Source organism: Dermacentor andersoni, chromosome 2 (genome assembly GCF_023375885.2).
Source record: "Dermacentor andersoni chromosome 2, qqDerAnde1_hic_scaffold, whole genome shotgun sequence".
Classification (NCBI taxonomy): Eukaryota; Metazoa; Arthropoda; class Arachnida; order Ixodida; family Ixodidae; genus Dermacentor; species Dermacentor andersoni.
The window spans coordinates 106,113,280-106,136,448 of NC_092815.1; the positions used below are offsets into that span (position 1 = coordinate 106,113,280).

Sequence of the window (23,169 nt, forward strand, 5' to 3'; positions counted from 1 at the left end):
TGCTGCGTTTACTGAGATGCGCCAGCCTGTATATGACCGCCTGTGACGTACTGAACAGTGAATGCTTCAGGATGTATGTGTGTGCATGCTGGGAGCAGTTTTCCTCTCCCCTTGTCATCTTTCAGTCCCCTTTCCCTCTTTCTCAGCACAGGGTAGCCAACCGGGGTCAGCCTGGTTAATGTCCTGCTTTCCTTCTCATCGTTTCTCTCTCTTTATTTCAAAAAAGCAACGACACGCATAGACGTTTCCTCCACACATAACTATTTGGATCCACAGTTACCATCTGTCGCGTGCACAAACTTAATGTGTGTGAATAGTTACGTGATTAATGAATGTGAGTATAGGGTTGATGTGACAGTTTGTGCTTGCTATTCATGATGCCCTTGCTTCGCGCTGTACATATGTGTGAGTGTAATTCTACATCTGTGAATGCTTTGTAACGCGGTTAATGATAAAAAGTTTTCCCCGGTTACTGCGCACTAGATAGCATGTATGTGATATGGAGTAGTCGGCGCAAACACGTTTTCTAAATTTACAAAGTAAAATTCTTCTGTTTTTGTTTTCCGCAGGACACCAGAACCAACTTCAGGAACATCTACCATGCTGTAAGCAATATCGTCGTTTTTTTTCTTTTTTTGCTTGCATGTAACGGTATCGTGCTAGACTGCGACAAATTACACCAGGCCGGCTTATGGCTTGTCCCAACGGCCGAGCTGAGCCAGTTGGCGTCGCTGCGAGAATAATATTTTGTGGAACTATAAGAAAAAAAAAAGAACATTTTGTATCACTTCCTGCGTTGGCTTGAACCATATATTTGTCGCCCTGTTCCAGGGTCCGAAGAGTGAAGGAAAAAAGAGGCACAAGGTGAGCTATATTTTTTTAACTAGAATATTTTCCATGAGCCCGAACGAGTTTCCTTTATTCTGATGCATTCATGTGAATGTCATCTCCTCCAAGGTAAGTTATAAAGCTTTGTCGCTTGAGGCAGACGTCGCTGGTACACACACACACACACAAAAACAGAACTAGAAGTTAGCGACTTCAAAAATTAACGTATTTATTTGGTATTGTTTAAGGTACAGTGCACATTGCGGTTGCGTTATTCAAGCTTCCCGTTGCTCAAGTGGCCACTTAATAAATATAACGTGAATATATATTAGGTACCAGTATCGAGATACCTGGTCACTAAAATGCGTCACATAATACAGTGACACTCCATTATGCCTTGCATCAAATTTTTTTATAACACGTGAACATCAATGCATTCAACTGTGAGTGTTGAAACGTATATCTCGGGACAAGTGCCTCAGTTTTACCATTTCTATTAGCCATAGTGCGTATCCACTATGCACTCGCCAGATTCAATTCCGGGATTGCAACATGATGCCTATAAATCGTTAATGAAATACTAACTGGTCGATAGTTTAGCCCGTCTAACCACCCATGGCGAATAGCTGTGCCAAGGAATGGTGGCACGTCTTCAAGTAATGATAAAGGGGAAATGAGACATCCACCCAGTCATAGCAATTGCTACAAATCAAACCCATACGGGTTCCTTGAAAGAAAAGCCTCGCAGTTGAAGAAAAATTCGTCCTGGTCCGGGACTCGAACCCGGGACCACCACCTGTCCCGGACCAGGACGAATTTTTCTTCAACTACGAGGCTTTTCTTTCGAGGAACCCGTATGGGTTTCCTTTGTAGCAATTGCTACGACTGGGTGGATGTCTCATTTTCCCTCTATTAATTAGTTCCCTTCAACTTGCGGGTTTCTGTAGAACTATTACGTCAACTTTTTCAAGTACTTCAACTGAAGGGGTGCAATTGATCTGTCCGCAACAGTTAAACCTTCAAAATATTTTCGAAAGACGGAGAAGAAAAAAATCGGCCATTTATTAATAAACCGATTCATAATTCGCTTCGAAATGTTTTTGCGTACACTTCAGCAACAAAGCGACAAGCGATCACGTTGTTGTTTCACTTGGATTTTGACTTGTCTAAGCCAACCTCGTAAATTACCCACAAAGTTATTACTTAGTACCTGTACTCCAACCTTCCATCACAAGAAGCAAGAATAAACAATTTTTCCATCTGATATCCACCAAAGAAAGAAAAATCGGAAGAATCCACCTCACGATGACTGTCGATGGCAATGCCTTTAGCGTTGAATCAATATAGAGACGCAACGTATTGCCACCGTCGAAACGACTTATGTACGAGGCGTTTTCTGCAGCGGGAATGCTTTTTCGCGCTTCCCTAAGAACACTCGGCGCCATCTAGCGACGCCGCCGCGAAGCCTGCGCGTGGTCCCCTAAATGAACGGCGCGCCGGCGCGTGCGAACGCTGAAAAAACGCGCCATGCGGCAACCAGGTGTGGAAACTATGGTGCGGTTGCGGCAACCAAGTGGCAACTAATCACTCGCGCTTCTTTTTGGACACGCTGTGCCGTCCAGTGACGCTGGATGGCACAGCGGGGTCTGAAGACCCCATGCTTTCCGCCGCCTTGATTGGGCGTAAATAGTAAATAATGCTTCGGTAACCAGCAGCCCTAGCTCATGTAACCGATGTACCAGATGTTTAGTGCCGCAGATTTGTCGGCTGCAGCTTTATCAACATCCTACGCAATAATTTCGCGAATGTGCGGGCTAAAAAATTTCATTCACTAAGTGGTTGCTAAACTACGCGCCTTAGCAGAACGTTTCATGTGCGGTGCGCTCATGTCCGATCGTGGTTTGTGTGTCGTCAGTATGCATACAGTGTTCCATTTATCAGTTTTGTATCGTTTGTATGAGTTTTGTATCAGTTTCGCGGTGTTGAATAAAAACAGTCTTCTTGTCATTTGCAAGGTCAGGCTCTACGGACATGCCTTGGACTATCACGATGCGCCTCTACTCGCACAACAATCGTGATTGCTTGAGACAATACTTGGTTCCAACATATATAACGATTGACAGCCGAAGAGCACACATTCGACATCTGTGTCGCGCACCCAGTCACTATATTGCTGCTTTGCCAGCACAAAGACCTCGAGCCACATCGCTTTCCAAACATGTTGCAACACATTAATGCTACTCTCTGATGGGTTCCCCCCGCCCCCCTGGCAATTCAGGTTACTACGCCCTGTTACTACGCCACTGCACTCGACAAACGTCCTGCCTTCTGGAGGAGCGAAGTACAACTGACGGTGGTCCAAAGCAGACCACCGTCATTTGCTCTATATATGTACGCTATATGAAAGGTCGGTCGTCGGCCGAAACGTCGACACAATAAAGTTGTTTTTAATAAATGCATCATTCTAATATAATATATAATTTAATATATATACCACGTGACCGGCTTCCCACACTTCACAGATATACACTGTAGCACTCCTAATGCTAATAGATTAAAAATTCGGTGGGCTAAATCTGGAAAGACCGACGAGCCGCGCAACATACATACCATAGGGTATGTGCGCCACAATTAGCTGTTGTCCTAGATGCGCTGGTTCTCGCTTATAAAGTAAGGTGCTAAAAAATAAATATTCATCCGCAATGCTTCGCCTTGTTGACACCACTTCGAACACGTAGTATAGCTTGAGCAGCGGTGAGCGTGTATACTCTGCCTACGGCATGCTGACTATAAAGCCGTCATTTTGCATGCACCATGTCACCATGTAGATCTGCAATATCACGCAAGTATTTGGCGCAAGGGCAGCGACTACACGTCGGGTGAACGTAGAAAGCCATGTCGTCGCACGGCAATATGGTGCAATATGGCACTTTCCGAAACAAAATAGTCCAGATATATGGCAACCATACGGTACACGAGCATCAATTACTGCGGAGCCTCAGCGCCCCGATGTGCTGCTTGCTGTTCCATGCGTGTTACAGCAGTTCCTGCACGTTTCGACTATTTCTTGATCGCGCAGCACTGTGTATGCGTATCGACAAGTTCTGCTATGTACGATTCGCTCGGCGCACGCGCCCTTTAAGTCGCAGCCTTCTGTGTACGGCGCTCCTCCGTGATATCATGTTTCTTTGCCGGTGACACCATGAAAACGAGCGACAGCCACCGATGTAGTCGTTTTATGAAAAGATGCTGACGTCACACGTGGCTCCAGCAACATGCGAGTGAAGAGGCCTGCGACTCCATCCCTACAGCTGACGGCTCCTCTACCATAGCAACATTGTGCTCTCTCCACCTGCTTTCCTTAATAATAGCACACACGGAACCGGTTCGAGAGACCTTGGAGCTTCCTTATACAGTTTTGCTGTAAAACATACCGAGCAACTGTAATCAGCTCCTGTTAAGCAGGGTAGCTGAAGCCCACGACAGCAAAAAGCATTCTTTCAATTAAGGCACTGAGTTTGCTGCTTAGAAGACAATGACCTCTGAGGAACCCATGCCCTACAAAACGACGCTCGACGATGTATGCCGAAGCCGATATAGGCTTGCAGGTCCACCAACATTGCTCATACTTGGCATTGACTTCGTCCTGTTCACTTGTTCGGAATGCTGTAATGGCTTCAAGAGTGACAGAATGCAAAAGAAAACTGAAGTGAGTTGGTTTGTGAGACAATGTAACGTACTGTTTGGCAATAAGACACTACTGCACGTTGCCGGCACTGAGTGAAGCACACCGTCGATCTGTCTCGTTGTCCTCGCTGCAACCTTCAACGACCCGGCCTTGAGCAGCGTTAAGCATGTTGCACAATACATATTGTTACGTGTGCTTTCAGAAACACGTATCGGCTCTTTAGCTTCCTACGTCCATAACGCAGAGAGCCACAAGACCACTGCCACGGCACTCGAAGCCAGCGGATCTGAAAGAACACCTACAATACTCTGTTAAGGTTTTGCCACAAATTTTCCAAGAAATTCTCTTGTCCCTCCTTATATGTGCAGAAGTCATCAATTGAAATGAAATCTGGCTAAGCTCACTTCCTTTCATTCTGTACTTTCTATTTCCGGGTGAATTGCGGCAATTACTCGTTTGCAATGCAGCTTGTATTGTGCTTTGTTGTGTGTGTTCGTGTACCTTCACTGCAGACAACTTTCGGTCTATACTTGTCCACTGGCGACAGAGTGGTCAGTCCATCGTTCTCCATAACTGGCGCTACTTCGGACACTGCCCCTTTCTTTCACACGGCTCGCCGTTCCATTGTATGTCAGAGCACATTCATAACCGCTCTTGTGGCATGTAGTTAAGACATACAGTTAAGACACTAAAATCCATGCTTTAAGTCCTCAGGGGCCACAGAACGAGCTCTGTACATTAAGTTCGTCTCTGTCAATGATAATTTTTTGTATATCCACATGGGCTTTCTGTCACTTCAATACATTTCGCACTCAGCGGCCTGTGGTATCCTTGAACTGTAGCTTTTATCCTCACAGTACGATATATAATCCTTGGCAGTTTCTTTCTCAAGCGCTAACGTATGTTCTATCGCGCAGCACATGTTCCTGCCGCTGCTCTTGGAGGTTGATTCCACGCAAGGGTCGATCCGTCATCAGGGCACGAGTCAAGTTTCTTCGGGGCTGAAATTCAAGTGCGTTCAATTTCAGCACTCTTCCACTTGTCCGCTGCTGACGAGTTCTCATTAGAGAAAGTCCGATGCGTTCAATGACTTTACTTCCTTTGGTTAAAGAGGCACTTTGCATAGCTGGTAATTTTCAAGTAGCGGTGCGAAAAGTAACTTGTCAAGCGCTTCTCTCATTCTTTTCATGCCTGCATGGCTTTCACATGCTGTAGTAAACCGACGACCTCACGAGGCCTTATTGGAACACGCAGTTTCCGTGGCCGTCATGAAGCACGACTCGTGGACTCTATCTAAGTTCCGATGGAGGAAGGAGAAGAAATCACCGCTCCCACCGCGAGCGGACAGCAAAGCACCGGAAAAAACGCCTCAACCCACGCTCGTGTCGCAGATGGACCCTGGCGTCGACCCCACCGTAGTCGCAAGATACAAACGTAATCGGTACATGGATCGCAAGGTGCGCTGTGCGGACGTTTTGTTGTTCTCAACGCCTGTGATATCGTTGAGGCAGGCACATTCTTTCACAACTATACACCAGAAATTTTGCAAACGTATAATATACGCTGCCTTGATGTGCTGCTCTTGCTGAATCTGTTGGACAGTGACATGGCTAAATTAGACCAATCGTTGAGCGATGAAGTAGGTGAAGTCGCACTCTCCTTAAAAAAATCGATAGCACACCGGTATCTAAGAGAGTACCGTATCTGGTGCTGAGAAAATTAAGTAATTTTAACAGGAGGACAATAATTCTGCCAATCACGTACGAAATACCAGGCTTGCCGCGTGCCCGTCGCCACGTGTAAAATATAGTGAGTACAGAGCATGCTACCTAACAATTCGAGCATTTTTGTGAACCATTTCTCTCGAGTACGTATGTGAAAATTTGGCATGAATGTGAAGACTATCTTGTTTCCATTGGTGCGTTTGTGTTAAACTTCTCAAGAACGACGAATCCCGTTGTGTACGCGGAAAAGTCTGCTTTAGAAATCTGCTAGAAAATAGTAGTGCACCTTCGGTTTACTATTACATATAGGCGAAAACATTCACACAATGCGATCGTCCATGCAATGCGTTCAGCGTGAATGAAGAAATGTAAAGCAGCAGTGGTGAGTACAATGCAGATATCGTTACGTATGCAACGTGTTGATCTTCAATGCACTGCAATTCGAGGCATTTGATGCTCATGACTATGAAGCTTTGCCGTACGCACTCATTTTACTGCTTGGTTACGTTCAGTGCAACTACTAAATGTCTTTCTGAACTGCTCAAGTGATTTTCATATTCCAGTTTTTATCGTACAAGCCACGAGTAACGGGTATTTAGAGGGATAGGCCTGTCAACCACTTTTTTTGAAGTGCCAATACATTTCACCATACCTTTCTTTTCCCCCATGCAGCTACATACAGTGAAAACTCATTACCTAAGCTTACTGGTGATTCGAATCACCTTTGTAGTATATACTCACCATAAGTGATGAGAGGTGTCAAAGCACACACTCACGTTCTCTCTCACAAAAAACCACGCACACGAATGCACATGCACACACACACGCACTAGTGTTTTCGCATGCGAGAGACGTCATGAAACACGAAGCGTTTTTAACGAAGAGTTTTTAACGAAGACAGGCAAGTCATCTTTGGAGGAAGCATTACGAACTTTGTGCAAGGTTATAAAATATATAGGAGAACAGGGCGCCGTAAATGTAAGAGTCAATAAAGCTAAGCAAGCTCCTACATGGATGTAAGACTCGAAGTTAACGATTCCCTTACCATGTTCAAAATTAAGTCCTTGCACCTTCTTCCACATGCATCATCTGGGACTCGCTCAGTCGTGCAAAATGCAATATATTATAATAGGCATTGGCCAATTTACTGCTTTGTGCCGTTACCGTAAAGCTTGCATTTTTTTTTCACGCAGTTTCTACAGAAGCCAAAAGTTGCCCAGGATGCTGCACAGGATGAGTTCGGTTCGGCTCTCTTTGGGTCCAGGGTGAGCTCTGTTTATTTTTTAATCAACGACCGATCCCATGGCTACACTAACACGCATACATACACGCGTGTCCCACGTACCTGCGTAGCTCAAGTTGTTCAAAGCGAATATCTCTCTGCCTCTTCCGTCTATTGTTTGGCCGAGCAAACTGGGCCGGTATCGGAGACGTTCCCGAAGGCAATATAATCAAAGGTAATAAATTGGTTGGCCGATCCTAATACTACTGGTTTGTAAAGCGGACCTATCCTGGAGGCAATGCAATGTCACACATGTACACTAGTGAACAAAAAGGTAAGATATATATATATATATATATATATATATATATATATATATATATATATATACACACTAGTTGTCGGCGTTGGCTTGACCACTGATAGTCTAAAAGGTCTTCGAACCCTCAACCTTTTGTGTGAGAGGAACCCACGACTTTGGTATTAATTAGTGCGCGGTGAATTAACACACATTTAATTAGGGCGCTCGAACCCACGAGCTATGGAGGAAGTCGAACTGATGACCTTGCGTTGTTGCATGATGTCTAAGCCTCGCGCGGTGGTCGCAGTGCTTTCGCATTCATCCACGTAGGGATAAGTAAATGCCCCTTGATTTTCTTTTCCTTTTTTTTTTTTACTGCGACGTTGTTTACCGGAGGTACGCAAATATTCTTGTGCGGTTCATGGTGAAAGCCGGCGTGCGGTGGCGAGGTCGATATTAAATTTAATACAACGCAACGTGTCTCAGAGTTGATTCGCTTTAAAATTGGCTTTGAAACGTAATGATCAATGATTATTTTTCTCACTGCATGTGGTACTGCATCTTTTAGCTAAATGTTGGAACCCATGTTCATGTACTATATTATGAAAGAAATGTGCAGGTCCAATTACATGTTCGTATTCAGATTTATTGGTTCCAAAAAAAAGTGGTTACAACATAAGAAATATACAGACGAGGATCCCAAAGTGAAAGAACTGTAGTGGGACCCTCGGTTAATAATAACATTGATGGTGATATCTATACACAGAAAATGAGCGTTATTCTCAAATAACATCGACAGATTAAACACATCATTATACGTTTCATTTAAAATCGAACCTGAAAAAGCACGTCATAAGATAAAGTGGGGAAAAAGCATGGATGAATCACAAGAAGTTACTTGTGAGACAGAAGTCAAAGGCACACCGCCGGGATCGTAGTAATCACAGGAATGTATGTATGTATGTATGTATGTATGTATGTATGTATGTATGTATGTATGTATGTATGTATGTATGTATGTATGTATGTATGTATGTATGTATGTATGTATGTATGTATGTAGCAGTTTTCCCGCCTACCTGGGTCACAGGCTAGAATGGTTAGCGCATTGGGATGCTGTACTGAAGAAACAGCGTGCGAAGCAAACCATCGGACCAACTTGGGTCACTGAATATGTGACAGTGTGTAAATACGTGCCGCTCTTCAACGAACCTCTTTCACGCCTACATGAGTCAATGTAGACGCCAGACCGGGTAAGTGCCGCAGTACCGCTGAGTATACGTGCCACTCGGTTTGTGCTAGTCTCCAATTGATCTATTTGACGTCAACTTGGGTAACTAGGTATGTGCCAGTGGGACTGTGTCGCTTTACAATGACGAAAAATGTCCCTTAAGTTTCTTCTATGCCGAGCGGAATTGAACCCACGTCACAAGGGTTACTCAAGGACAGCTACACGACGCACTACCAGGCTGGGCCGCAAATGCACAGGGCATGTGCCGCTATCAATGAACTCCTTTCACGCTAACGCTATAGTGAGCTGTCCCACGAATGCATTGGGCATGTGCCACTCTTCAATGAAACTCTCGCCTATTTGAGTCACTGAGTACGTGGCCCTGAGTGTGCGGCAAGCGAGGGAACAATTCTCAGCGTTCGCAGCCACGCTTCCCGTCTGGGGGGCCGCGCCCGGACTGCTCGGCAACGCCACGCTAAATGAAGCACAGTGTGTCAAGAAGGATCCACGAGACAGGAGCCCGGTTGCCGCTTGAAGCGTTTCACAGCATTTACACGCACCGGTGCGTCATGCATTTCGGAGGCCGCGCGCAAGCTTCGCGGCGGCGGCGCTAGATGGCGCCGAGTGTTCTTAGGGAAGCGCGAAAGAGGAATCCCGCTGCAGTACACGCCTCGTACATAACTCGTTTCTACGGTAACAATACGTCGTGTCGCTATGTTTATTCAAAGCTAAACGCATTACTGTGGACAGGCTTGACACAAGGCTAATGGTGTAAATAAATAAATGAATAAATAAATGTTTCCGTTACGTCCTTTTTTAATCCTTGGACTACTACTGCTAATTTATACTTACCTGCCTTATGATCAACTGTAATGGAGTAACAATCGAGGTTTCCCCGAGTTCTACTTTGAGACCTCCTCCTGCGGCAATTACGTACCAGCGCACTTCTGTATCTCTATGCCATGCGAGTGAACTTCGGACTGAGGAACCACATGTACAACTCATGGAAATCGCCGCGCGGCTCGCGCAGGTGTCCCTGCGGACCCTGGGGCCCACGGCACCGGATGCGGCCTCGTTGCACTCGACCGCGGCTGCTGCGACCGGCCCGCCCCTGGTGCCCTTCTTTCCCCCGCGATCGGTGCTGCGCGGCGGCTTCGGCCGCTACCAGGGCCCGCTGAGCCAGTGGCAGATCAGCGCCGACATGTACATCGACAGCGACATCCGCAAGAGGGGCCGGTATGCGACTGCTTCCCACAACTGTCTCTATTTCAGCGAAGTCTTCTTTCTTTCCTCTTTGCCCACTTTTCTGGGTTTGGCGTGACCGCTCGGCTGTTGGGTCGGTCACTATCTCACCTGATATATTTGTGCATTTATATATAAAGGTCGTGCGAAAGTACCCCCGAAGTCACTTATATAATAACACTTGTGCGCTGACTAGGCATCCTGTTTTGAGCAAAAAAATAAAATAAAATAAGCTTCGTATATAAAACCTGGACATATATTGTCGGCTCATAAATACCTCTGAAGCACACCGATTCGTTCGTAGAATGGTGAATTATATTTAACGGATTACATTATTTTGCCGTCCATATGTGCCACATAGGCTGCTGCTGCTGATGATGATGACGATGATGAGGTGCCACTGTGTGTGTGCCCATCCTTGGCCAATTCTCTAGTATGGGGATTCCCCACTACGATTCCTACATAAAACCTGAAATATATGTCGGCTCACAGACATCTCCAAAGCACATCAATCTGTTAATAGAATACGGTGAATTATTTCATGGTACCTTTGATATACTTTTTTTTTTAGCCATTCCGTATTTGCCACCGGAGGTCTGCCCGTTCTTGGCCAGTCCTCCAGAATGGGTATGTCCCTCTGTGAAACATGGTCGAGGTACAGATTCCCTAACTGTTGCTTGATATACTTTCATGTGCATACACGTGTTATCATCATTCTTCTCTCAACAAGCACCGTACATCGTTTTCTTTCACGCTTGTGACACCGCTGCGTATATGATTATGTATACATACATATATATATATATATATATATATAAAGTAGTTTTTCGGATCCGGTGTTTAATAAATTGAAAGTGCAGGCGCAAGTAAAGAAACAAAGACAAGCATTTAATTTCCACCGGGCTGCATACCAAAAGTATGCATACAAATGTATTAGTCATATCATAAGAAGCCAGCACACTATGACAGAATAGGGGAAATTATCTGCAGTTCTTAAGTGAAACAAAGAAATGATAAACTGGCCGCAGGTGGGATATGAAGCCACGCCTTCGCATTACGTGTGCGATGCTCTTGCCAATTGAGCTACTGGGGCCCCGTTTTCCCATCCACTTTCTGGGGTATTTATGTACTAGAACTAAACCTGGGAGTGTTAGCCAGGGCCACACCTCACGGCCTTGACGTGGGGTCTTTGTTTGTTGGCTTCTTATTACATGTCTCATTATCAAAATTGTACTTGGTGAGCTTGCCGGGACGCCATGAAATTTGACGTCCGCTGGGGTCCTGTTCATTTATTCTTAAGGCGAAGGCCTTAAGTGGCTCCTACCCCCGATGACCTCGAAAAAAAAAAAAAAACCCGTCGTCCGGTCCGATGGTACAAAACTATCGTCATCAACAATGGCTGATAGCGCCCACCCCCCTCCAACTCTCAAGCAAGCAAAAAATGCAATGGCTCATTTCTCTCGCAATGCAGAGGCTACAAGTACTCAGCAAAGTGAAGCATACAGTGCATACATTCATTGGAATAACGCATACAACGTACAGAAACGCGGCGCCTAATCGAGTGAAACAAAAACCCACGTGACCTTCTCAATGGCTCCTACCCTCGTAAGCAAGCAAAAACGCAATGGCTCATACCCCCGTAAGGCTGAGGCGACAAGCGCTCGCCAAAGTGAAGCGAACAGTGCATACATTCATTGAAATTACCGATACAACCAACAGAACCGCACACATTTCAATGCCTTGCTGAGAGGATGCAACGCGAAGTCAAAGAGAAGCATCGTTGGCGTGAGTCTGACCCTGCTATACAAGCGCGCGAAGCCACAGCTAAGCGCCGAAAACGAGCCGAAGAAACCGAACTGAGAAAGCAGCAATACGATGATGCGAGACGGCGTATTACCAAGTGTGCAGCAGGCTTTCGCCTCCGCTGGTTACAGGAGTGTGACATGCTGCTGAACTTTTTATCGGTTGAGATGGACCACAAGTTGTGTTCCCAAAGAACCAAAGGTTTAACATGACAAGCTTCAAGAACTTTTACTGAGCTAAACATGGCTAAAATACTAAAAGTACTAGGAAATTCATGATGTCACAGTGACATGTGGGAGGTGGAGTTACGGCACGAAATTCAGTGAACTTTGATCATCATTTTCTCCTCAAATAATTTAGGTTACTACCGCGAAATTAACGGACAGATTTGAAAGAATAATTTATCAGTCTAAACTGATTTAGTGCCTCTCTTCAGCGTCCCTTTAAGCGCAGTCTGTCAGGCGGCCTCTCAGTCAATTCAGTCAGAATGACAACAAATTCTCTTAATGCTGACCACATGGTAGCGTGCTCTTCCCCTCCCGGGCGGAGCTGCGAAGTCTGTGTGTCCGTACTTCACTCCTAGTGATGATGATAGTTGTTACCAATTGCCTTTCACCCCGTCAGGCGAAGAGTGGTGAGCCACTCATGCGGCGAGGCGAAGGCTCCCATGGCACCAGTGGAGCGCGTGGAACGGCGGCCGGCCCGACCACCAGCCGAGCCCTGCCCTCGTCGCGAGGACGTGGACCGTGAGATGGGCCTACCGCGGCGCCGGCTCGTGCTCAAGGGACCGCTGCACGCCACATCGTACGCGCACTGGTACTCGAGGGTCTTCAGCCCGGCCTCTTCGTCCAACGAGGACTGTTGAACATCACGCCGTGTCTGCTGAATACTAAACTCGAGCGATCGACGTCGCGAGGTTATCTACCATCGAGGTGAACGTCTGTGCAAGCCGACCCTCCACTTCCGCTGTTTAGAGAGCGTGGCGGCTTTGTAACAGATACATACTGGACAGCCTCACATCGTGGACTGACGGCCCGATATCACGAAACGTTGTGGTTCGTTCCTATAATTCATTTTCGTGAATCACTGGCAACTACGACAGAGTTCGTATACAACTCAGTGCCTGATAGTCCAGGACCGCAGCCCCTTTTGTAAATGAGAAACCGTGATACTGTTACAGAGGACGAATTTTCAAAGCAGTCGCTGCAAGAAGCTTAACCAATGCCGGTAGCGATCTGTGTTGTGCGCTGCTCGTTTGATTCGCCATTTCACAGAGGACAAAGCTAACAGGACTGGCGTTGTTCGTGCAGACATGAGAAGGCCATCTGCTGTCATTCGTTCAGTGATTAGGCCTAACAGAGTTGAAATGACAGTAGTGCCTGCCATGAAATTTTGCATAGTCAGTGTACTTTGGAGTAATAGAATAACACATTCCGGGAGCAAAACAACGTATAGTAGTTGCTGATCTGTAACAAGCACATGCCAATAATAATGGCAAGTTCAACCTATAGTTTTTAACTTTCATCTGAGCTGACATGAAAAACATCGTTTGGCAGCAAGAGGTGTCACGAAAAGTCTCGTTCGTTACTAGAGCATGATGACAGCATGCTCTAGTACCGTGCAATACTAGAGCATGATGCACCTTGGGAGTGCCACTGCAAAATGTTACTCTACAGCCACAATATATGTATGGTTTGCAAACGGTCATTAAACGAACAAAAAAAAAGATTATCCAGTCTATTCACCTTAACACTATAGCATTGAGACAGTATATATTGCAAACTTGCTTTATATTTTGGCGGCACAGCCTTTAAAAACCACAGACTGGTGGGTGCTCATTATATATGTTGTACGGCCTGGGGAAAGACTCATTAGTTATTTACTAGCAGGCAGAACTTGCAGCAATTGTCTTATCCGTCTTATCGCTATAGCTGGCTGCCAGCGACTATCTCAGGTAGCTTTTAAAGCCCCATGGTGTTTAATAAATACATGTCAAAGCACTAAGCTTGTGCTAGTCCATCTGCACATGTTTGTCTACACTACACAGAACTAAGCAACACAATGCTGGCAGCAAAGGAGTAAAGGTTGCCCATCAGGCATAGCATAAGCCACAGTTGCGATGCATTCCTAGCTTTGAGAACCTGCACAATAATGTGTTGCACGCCTGCACAGCATCATGAAAAGCTCGATGTTACTTTTGAATAGAGTCAAGATTTAGCAAAATGCGATATCAACAGACGCAATGAGATAACCGACATTGAATTGCCCTGGTGGATCACAGTTCTTTGACTACCGAATCATACAAGCTGCTTGAAATTCCCAGAACTGTTCTTATTGAATTTACATCCAGTAATACATGCCCATAAGGCACGGAAATGAGGTCAGAAGTGTCCAAATACCTTGAACAAGATTGGCAACCCATTCGATGACGACAGGACTGCAACAGAAGGATTTCTGTTTTATAGACATACCGAAATAGAACTGTTAATAGCTGTGGAGCTTTCTGTTGCATTGTAAGCAGCTTTGAGCAATCTGCCTTACTTTTTTTCTCTATTCAATGAAAGTAATATCCTTGGGGCATTGTCTAATGCTGGCAGGCAGCAGAATACTAAAATAAGTATGAAATGTGTTGCAAGGGTCATAATGTCTGCACGTTGTTTCTTTCTTATCTCTGCAACAAGGAACTTTGCAGGTCATGCATTTTTTATCTTTTTTGCTTGCACAAATAAAAGTGATCGGCCCAACTTATTTGAGAGGCAAAATGGGCGAGTTTATCTCTGTGTAAGAAATCTCAAGCTTCGATTGCTTAGATAGTACACAGCTCCTTGAGTGTGACCAAGTGCCGTATTTAGTAGTGGGCAAGGTCAGTAACACAAGGCTAGTGAAGAAAGAGCTGCGACATCACACTTAGTGCGCCAACATCCCATGGATCCAAAAGCAGGCATCACCAAGCCAGAAGAGGTGCTTATCGCGTTCATGCTTTCATCGCTGCACGATTTCCCATAGGAAAGCCTACTGCATGTAGCATGACAAATCCAAGTTTGCCAGTTTATGTTGTGTGGCTCAACGGCTAACAGTATAAAGATTTTCATAACAGGTGCACTTCTCTGCATAGCACAGTTGGCCAACTAATGGTGGCGCCATTCGCGATTAAAATCAAGAAATGCTACCTGCACTTAAGGCGCTTCTCTTTTGCACATGGTTTCATCACAAGGGCCATATTTACATTTTGTGTGTCTTAAGCAAACAGAGTTGTATGTGCCGATTGCAGAAATGATTACACTGTCATTGGCTTTGCAAACTACCTCGTAGGAAAGGTATAGTTTACAGTTATGAAATGGGTCCATGTACAACATTTTAGCAAAGCAATGTAGCAGACTTATGACAGTGGCGGATAAATGCTTTCTCCCATTGTTTCAGTATATAAATGGGCCACGAACACTGGGCACAGATGGAATGTTTAACTAAAGAAGCATTGTTCAAATGTGCAGTATGAGCAGTTACTTAGGCAGAGAAAGTGTGACTGAAATTGCCTACTGTGGTTGTTTTGAGCATACTTGTCTACACAGCGGTGGCAAAGCCAGCTAACAAACATCTTTGAGAGATAACAGAACACACAGAGTGCCCAATTTGCAACGCATATAAGAACAAAATGTCGATATCGTGCTTGTGATATTGCTAAATGTCAGCATCTGCAGCCTCTAGCAGTTTGGCTGCTCTGAATCCTTTTTGATACACAGGCGACTAGTGCACTAGAGGAATGAAACAAAACATTGTCTGCCCACTGAGCGCAGCTACACAGGTTCCTCTTCTACAATGAAAAATTGCAGGACACATGCTGTTCGAAGTTACTGAGGCCTGAAAAACGGTAGCGAGCAGCTTTGATACAGGAAGTCGCAGTTCACCTCGCATAGCTGGCAAAGTTCAAACATTTGTGTGCAAGGCATTATGTCAGCAGTGACTAAAACCGACACGACAAAATATGCTCAACTTCAGTGGCATAGTCTATTCTCCTGAGCACCATCACATTTTCCAAGTAGGTGCCTACCTACTACGTTAGGGTCTTGACATGTGCGATTTGAATATCACCAATTAACAAGGTTGGTCATTATGCACCCATATACGCATTTCTGAAGCATTGCAACTGCATACTTGCCAACTTAAATTTTTAGTAACGTCTACGAATTTGGGCTGGTTGTACGATTTTACGGATATTGCACTAAGATTTAACACCATTAAAAGAGCTCAAAGATGGTGTGCTGCAAGGTCTCAAAAGATGCATGCAAAAGAAATTGCAATTGTACCTGCGCCGCTTTTATATGCTAGCGCAAGATGCCACATACCGGAAAAGTACAGTTAAACTTCGATATAATGAAGTCGGTAAAATCGGCAATTTGCTTCGTTATATCAAAATTTCATTCCATTGAAATTTGACCTTTTATACAAAGTACAGTCGCCAATCGATTTTTCTTGCACAGCAAGAGGACACATTACTTTCCGAATTAACCTGCAATCAGAAAAAGCAAATTTGAATGAGAAAACAATTTTGATAAATGTGGGAGTCGGCGGCTATGATACGGTTTCATGTCACATACATCGACAATATCTTCTCGGCGTACGAATTGGGTGAAGCCAGCCACGTTTTTGCATGCACTATGCCCCCGTGGCTGATAGCGTCTCCCGCACTGGGAGGCGCTATCAGGAAAAGCGCTGGCAGCGGGGAGCGAATGCCTTGTCTGCCTCTCGCTCCAACGGGTTACCGAAACTCGAGATTACGCAAACCCCAATACTAAGCACGCCGTTAGAAAGCTTACATGGTGCCACGCCGTCCCGGCATGCCCCGTATTTGCATACGCGGCAGATTACCTCTAAAGCATGGTGCACGGCTGCGTATGCGCTCAGTCGCGCTTACAGCCATGGCCGAGACGCATGCAACGTAGGCAAACATACCACCCGCACCCCCTTGCGCGCGGTTGATCGCGTTACCGCAAGCTCGCTCCCCTCCTCTTCTTTCTGTTTGCTCGCACGGCAAGGCGGCACTCGTGAAGCCAGCACCTTTCTTGTCTCTCTCTCGCACACTTTCACTCACACCTAATGCACACAGTGCGTGGGGCACGATCCTATCGCACTAGGACTTTATACAGAACTATATACCAGCTTCCCTTCGGCAGTCGCTCTTGTCGCACGGCGCAAGATTTGAGAGGTGCGTTTGCAAGGAGCCACTTGTAGTTCAAACATTTGACCATCTGCATCTGCGGATGTTTCCATTTATTGTCTCAACATTCCATTGTGGCGGCAGTGAAATTTCATTAAAGTGAAATCACGTACAAACACGCTTCGTTATATTGAGGTTTTAAATACATGTTCTATGGGCAAGATGTTATGAAAAGTTAAATACTTCGTTATATAGAAAATTTAGTTATATCGAAGTTCATTATATTGAGGTTCAACTGTACTTGTTTCAAGTAAGTTTATTAAAGAAAGCTTTTCAAGCAGGCAATATTTAACAGCAAAGCCGTTGAAAATGTGACTGTGATGTAAAAACAATGTTTTGCTCGTCAGTATCTGTTGTTTCATGTTTGCTGCTGCCTATATTGCTGCGTTTAAAAGTCACCGTTAATAAAGTGCACATGTATCACAATAGATGTGCGCTCAGGGCAAACTTAAACAAAAGAAGGCATGCTATTCCCCTCCATTATCATGTTCACGTGATTGTCACGAATATTAAAGTTCACGGGTTGGCAGGTGTATTGCAGCTAAACAAGAGGCAGAGAAATGCCATTCTTTTGTACCACTACCACTTTTATAAAATTCAAGCAAAAAAAGGTGTTCAAATGTAAAACATACTAGCACAGACAGAATAAAAGCCTCTTTATTCTCATTTGAAATGGCGTCAATCTTTCATTTCTTAACCTACATATGCTCATGTACACATGCAGCACAAATGTACATGCATGCCAAATAAGGCGGCAACGTTCAAAAGATGCATACTGCAGTAGCTGACTAAGCAAAAAAGCATTTCACATGTAACGTACGTATATTCAAAGCCACAGAACTAACGGTATCAATGGACATGCAATTCCACAACACTTTCACTGCACATAAGTACTAACTAGTACAAATTAGCAGCTAATGAATGCCTTCAGATTGAAACTACTGATATAAAGCGTGTCAGGCATACTCAAGCCTAGCACACATTAGTCAGCAATGCAATGTCAGCTACTGATTTAGGGTTCCTTAAAAATTATACACTGTGCTTATGTCAGTGCGAGGACATATTTAAAAAAAACATAAAAAAAATAACATGGGGGGAATTTCCCCTTAAATATGTGTGCCTGATATAGCACAACCTCACAGAACATTTTCACAATCTACACTCTAGTATTGTCAAGCTTTGTATGACAAAGATTAGTTTATTTAATAGCAGGCCCCTACAGATGTAGACATTAGAGAGCGAGTATTAGACACAGTAAACACACGTGCATCTTTAAAAAAGAAAAAAGAATGAATAATCTGGCTTTAGAAAATTTCTTAAATGCTTGTTAAACATTACATATACCCAACCACTGCACAATGCGCGCCAGCTATCCTGAACAATTTATCTAGGCTTTTGCATACTTAAATTATAGCAACAGGCTATCTACCACTAATCTCCACTAACCAGCAATGCACCTGATTGTATTTCCAAACAACAGTGTTTATCAAAAGTTGTGTGCATAACTGAAGCTTTCAACACACTGAAATTTGATTTCAATAACGCGCAGCTTCTTTGTGTCTTAAGCATGTAGAAGTGTTTCGGGATATGAACAACAATAAAGACAAGCAACAAGACGTGTACATCACAACTACATTAAGCATTAGCTTGTCCACTGTACAAATCTACACCACACAGCCCTTTTCTACCCATGCTACACATCGCAGACTCTTTTCTTCTACTGCAACACCTTCCTTAGAAAGAAAATAATTCACACAATAGTCATATTTGTGACACATATCATTACTACAGCCACTAGTAACAAAAGCAACCTTGTTGCAGCATCTCATGCATGGATGGAAATCGGCATTCAGTAAACTGTCTCTATGGTCAAGCATAAATTCCAACCACAAGATGCAGCTTTGTTGCAATTAAGGTGTGCAACAGCGTTACATTACGTTTCAATGAACGGACACTGGAACATCTCTGATAAAGTGATTAACAATCAAACAAAATCTTAGAAGGAATACGAAAAATGTTGTTCCCGGTTCTGACCATAACATGTCTAGTGCAGCGGATATCCATAACCAACCATAATAATTAAACAATGCACAAGCGTTCTCTCAGTGCACGCTGCAACAGTAGCAACAGTCTCAACTGAAGACGGCTGCACTGATCTGAAAAGCTGGATGGGCAAAAGGTGCATGTAAAACAAGCTAACATTCACGTAGCAGCTCTAGTATTTCAGGCTATTTACCATGCAAGCGGCCAACTAAAGAGAACAAAGAATACACTGGCTCGCCGCAGCAATGGCAGCAGGAAGAATTTCTCTCCCTTGATTCGCAGAAGCTTCAATACAGAAGACATCTGCAGAGACAGTCAGTATGCTACATAACGAAGGTGGTTAACTTGAACCTAACACATTAGTACTGAGTGAAAAATCAAGGAACTCGAGAAAATATTTGCGATCCTGTAGACGAAGGCACAGCATGCTATTGCACATCTACATTTAAAAAGAATGTGCACAGAAAACTGTGCCTTAATCCAGAAGTTAAGAATTTCAGCACATTTATAATTATAATCAGGATGTATAACCACATTCAAATGTGGGCTAAGGTGTTTCAGACAACAAAGACGACGCAATTCAGCAGACACAAGAGAGCACTTAGTGCACTGTTTTACTTGAGCCAAGCAATTTTGAAGCCTGTTTTTGTACTGCCAATAAAAGAATCGCTGCATAATCAGCAATAGCCAAGAGTTGACGAAGAACATGTGGCGCCAAACAGTGCTTCCATGTGCCTAAACAGAGAATTTCACACTTGACGCTCGCTTCAGAACCCAAGCCGACTAAAGAACAATCTGGCAGGTCATATCTACAAGGAGGTGATGTGCCGGAGGCTTCCTTTCTGGCGCATGCATGCTTGACGGCAATTGAGTCTAGCGTACTTCCTGGCCATCTGCGCAGCTCTGGACGTGGGCTATGTAGAGCGAGCGTGTTGAACAAACCTCCATGCACAGAGGACACGGCAACATTGATTCCATTCCCTGCACACAGCATACACGATCTCAGTTTAGAAGCAAGAGAATGCCCTGACACGATCATACAATGTGGAAACACATGAACATATACACATGCAAATAAAACTGTTAAAGTATGCACATACGTACACACACACATTGTTTGCTCACAACCTGCTGCGGTAGCTTAGTGGCTAGTCGTCATGCTGCTGAGCTTGTGGTCTCGGGACCAATCCCGGCTGCAGCTACTGCATTTCGATGGGGGTCAAATGCAAAAACGCTCGTGTACTTCGATTTAGGTGCGCATCAAAGAACTCCAGGTGGTCGAAATAAATCCGGAGGGCTCCACTGCAGTGTGTCCCATAATCATACCAAAATTAATTTTTCGAACTGTTTGTTGAAATTGTAAACACACATCCTTTTTTTCACGATACTACATAAGTTACACTAAATAATACCGTATTTAATCGCATAATGATCGCACCCCAGAATTTTGGCGTCAAAATTTGATTTTTTTCCTTTCCTGTGTAATGATCACACCCTGAACTTGCCACAGCGATATGTCGTGTGCGAAGCGCAGCTAATGATCGCGCTTACCATCTGTCGAATGCTGTCGTATGCTACGTGAACAACTCTTGCAAGACATACCAAGCGGTCTGCACGCATCGAACATTCTTAAGCAGATGCCCCATTTCATTCATCACTTTGCGCCCTTCCATCAAAAAAAGTTACAGCCGAACTTGGCTTGGCTTTATTACTTGTTGGCTTTATAACGGTTGTGGTCAACAACAACAAAAAAAGGCGCTTTTCGGATCTTCTCGTCTGCACTCGTGGGCATGCAACAAATCGCGAGTGGCAACGATAGTAGCCACGTTTACACTGATACGTTAGAAGGATACCCTATTCATAAACGACACTTGTAACACAGCTAAGATATTCGCCCACCCATAGCAGAAGCGTGCTGTATTAAGATAGTAGTGAAGACAAATGCCGCAGTTTCCGCAGCGTGCCCACCATGGGTTTCTGTCACTGGCAGCTAAGCGCGCCCATCTCTGTTTCTGTCCCTTCAAAGTGGTCATGGCTACGTTATTGCCACAAACTTGCCAATAGGAACAACATTATTCATTACTGATACGGAAGAAACTGTTTCAATGCGCATAATGTACTCACGAGAAGAAAAAAAAAATCGCGTTCGGCACATTCGGCTTGCTCCGCCGGCCGCCATTTCTGTTTTGGTGTCCCGCACTGTTACTACGGCATCTACCTATTTGTTGACCCGTTGTCATCCCGCAGCAAACGCGGGATGACAAAAAATTTTTTTCTCTTCGTGGTAAATTTAACCCGCGTAATGATCGAACCCCTGAATCTGCTTCATTTTTCTTGACAAAAAAGTGCGATCATTATGTGAGTAAATACGGTAGTAACCAAATGCTGAAATTCTTGTATGCACACGAGTGATTTACAAATGAGCTTTACAAGCGATGTTTGAGGGTCAGAGAGTCGGTGGTGTTCCAACACTAGATTTATGTGACATCATGGATTCTGAAAGTGTCTGCTGAGGAGTAGTTGAACAGTTTCATTTATAAACAAGAACTATACTGCATTATAGAGGAATCAATGAGTTAGCATAGACAGCTTCAAGAACTTATTGGACAAAACGGGGCACACACGCACAAGAATGCTTTGAAATGTGTAACTACAGACTGACTTACAGGCACTGCAGTACAAGTGCAAAATTCAGACAGGGAAACATTGATTTTCATTTTCTCCACAAGTAACCGACTTTTCCTGCCAACCGGAAAGAACCTCTTTAGCTGAGCCAGTTCCAATAAAATGTGACATCAGAATGTTAAGTATTCAACGAAACCCCACCTACTGTCATGTCTCTGGCAGGGAAAACATCTTTTTTCTTCTTTATCGAGCTGGAACCGGAGTGCCAATTGCACATCACAACCTTCCATGCATTTTGGTGTATCTCGACCAGTTTCGTGCAGCACAGGCTTCAAAAAGTCAGAATCGTTTTCAAGATGCAGTTTATAACACAGCGTAACCCTACTCTTGATAGCCACTAGACCAAGCCAAGTGAACGGTTCCACAATTAATTGTTAAAAGGAAATGATGCAATGATTTCAAGTTGGCATCATCCCCAGCCTTTCATTTTTGCCCCATTTCTGGCTTGAATTTCCCACCTCACTGCAAGAGTAACCTATTTGGTATTTCAGATGAACAACTTAGGTAATGGACCCTAGCTAGCTTAATGCTAATTTAGCTTAATGGACCTCTCTCATTCCCAGGTTTGGACACTGCGAACAAACAAACGCGGCACATAGATTGTGCTGTGGCAATCATGTTGCAGAGTATCAAATGGCTTCACCTCACGGCAACCGCTTAAACCCCTGTGCCCTTCCTTCCTTTCGAGGGAGCCTCACTTTTTTTGCTGGAGTCAAGGTCATATGCACAAATGCCTCTATGAAAGACGCGCTGCCTGCAACGTCACCGAATCTGGAACATGACTTTGTTAACTCATCTAACACAGAAGCGGCAATCCCGCCTCTGGAAGTGCTCCATGCTGCAAAAAAAACAAAAAGAAAAGGGAGGAAAAAAAGAAGGCGAGGCTCGTGACATAAATATGGCGCAGTCCCTTAGCTACAGTACAGGAGAAGGCAGGGAAGGAATGTCACTTGCAGACCCTGGTCGAGGCAAACAGGGGGTTTGTCTATATAGGCAGTGTTACGTTTCGCCTACAACGCGCGGTAATGCCGGCGCGGATGCAACGGACGCCGGGGCTTTGTTCAAAACGGCGGACATTTTGGCCTGTTCGACGCCGCCGCAACGCCTACCCGCCAAGCGTGTCCAGGCGTGTTTCAGTGCCACGTGTCTTCGTGTGTGCGTGTGTGTGTGTGTGCCCTCGCTTGTCA

The 23,169-nt window shown here is 44.6% G+C and overlaps 2 protein-coding genes across 3 annotated transcripts in view; one reads left to right on the forward strand and one right to left on the reverse strand.

The window, feature by feature from the left end:
- The first annotated feature begins 5,790 nt into the window (after positions 1 to 5,790).
- LOC126541476 (uncharacterized) lies at positions 5,791 to 18,524 on the forward strand. Of its 2 annotated transcripts, XM_055076674.2 has the most exons (4): positions 5,791 to 5,973; positions 7,434 to 7,505; positions 10,025 to 10,230; positions 12,664 to 18,524. In XM_055076674.2, exons 1-4 carry the CDS (start codon positions 5,908 to 5,910, stop codon positions 12,902 to 12,904), a joined length of 585 nt encoding a protein of 194 aa, XP_054932649.1. In that variant the 5' UTR covers positions 5,791 to 5,907; the 3' UTR covers positions 12,905 to 18,524. The 2 variants fall into 2 exon arrangements, with proteins under 2 accessions (XP_054932649.1, XP_050044180.2); XM_050188223.3 differs by lacking the exons at positions 5,791 to 5,973; positions 7,434 to 7,505 and having other exon boundaries at positions 7,895 to 10,230.
- LOC126541473 (uncharacterized) overlaps positions 17,894 to 23,169 on the reverse strand; it is a 61,207-nt gene continuing 55,931 nt past the window's right edge. The window contains exon 13 of the mRNA XM_050188219.3: positions 17,894 to 20,278. Within this exon, the coding sequence (XP_050044176.1) occupies positions 20,171 to 20,278 (108 nt within the window). The 3' untranslated portion in view covers positions 17,894 to 20,170. The remainder of the gene's footprint in view (positions 20,279 to 23,169) is intronic.

Excerpts from the sequence above, each read along its gene's own strand:
- LOC126541476 (XM_050188223.3), top strand. The coding sequence starts at position 9,854 with ATGATCAACTGTAATGGAGTAACAATCGAGGTTTCCCCGAGTTCTACT. Across the intron at positions 10,231-12,663 it reads GACATCCGCAAGAGGGGCCG|GCGAAGAGTGGTGAGCCACT; the intron begins GTATGCGACTGC and ends TCACCCCGTCAG.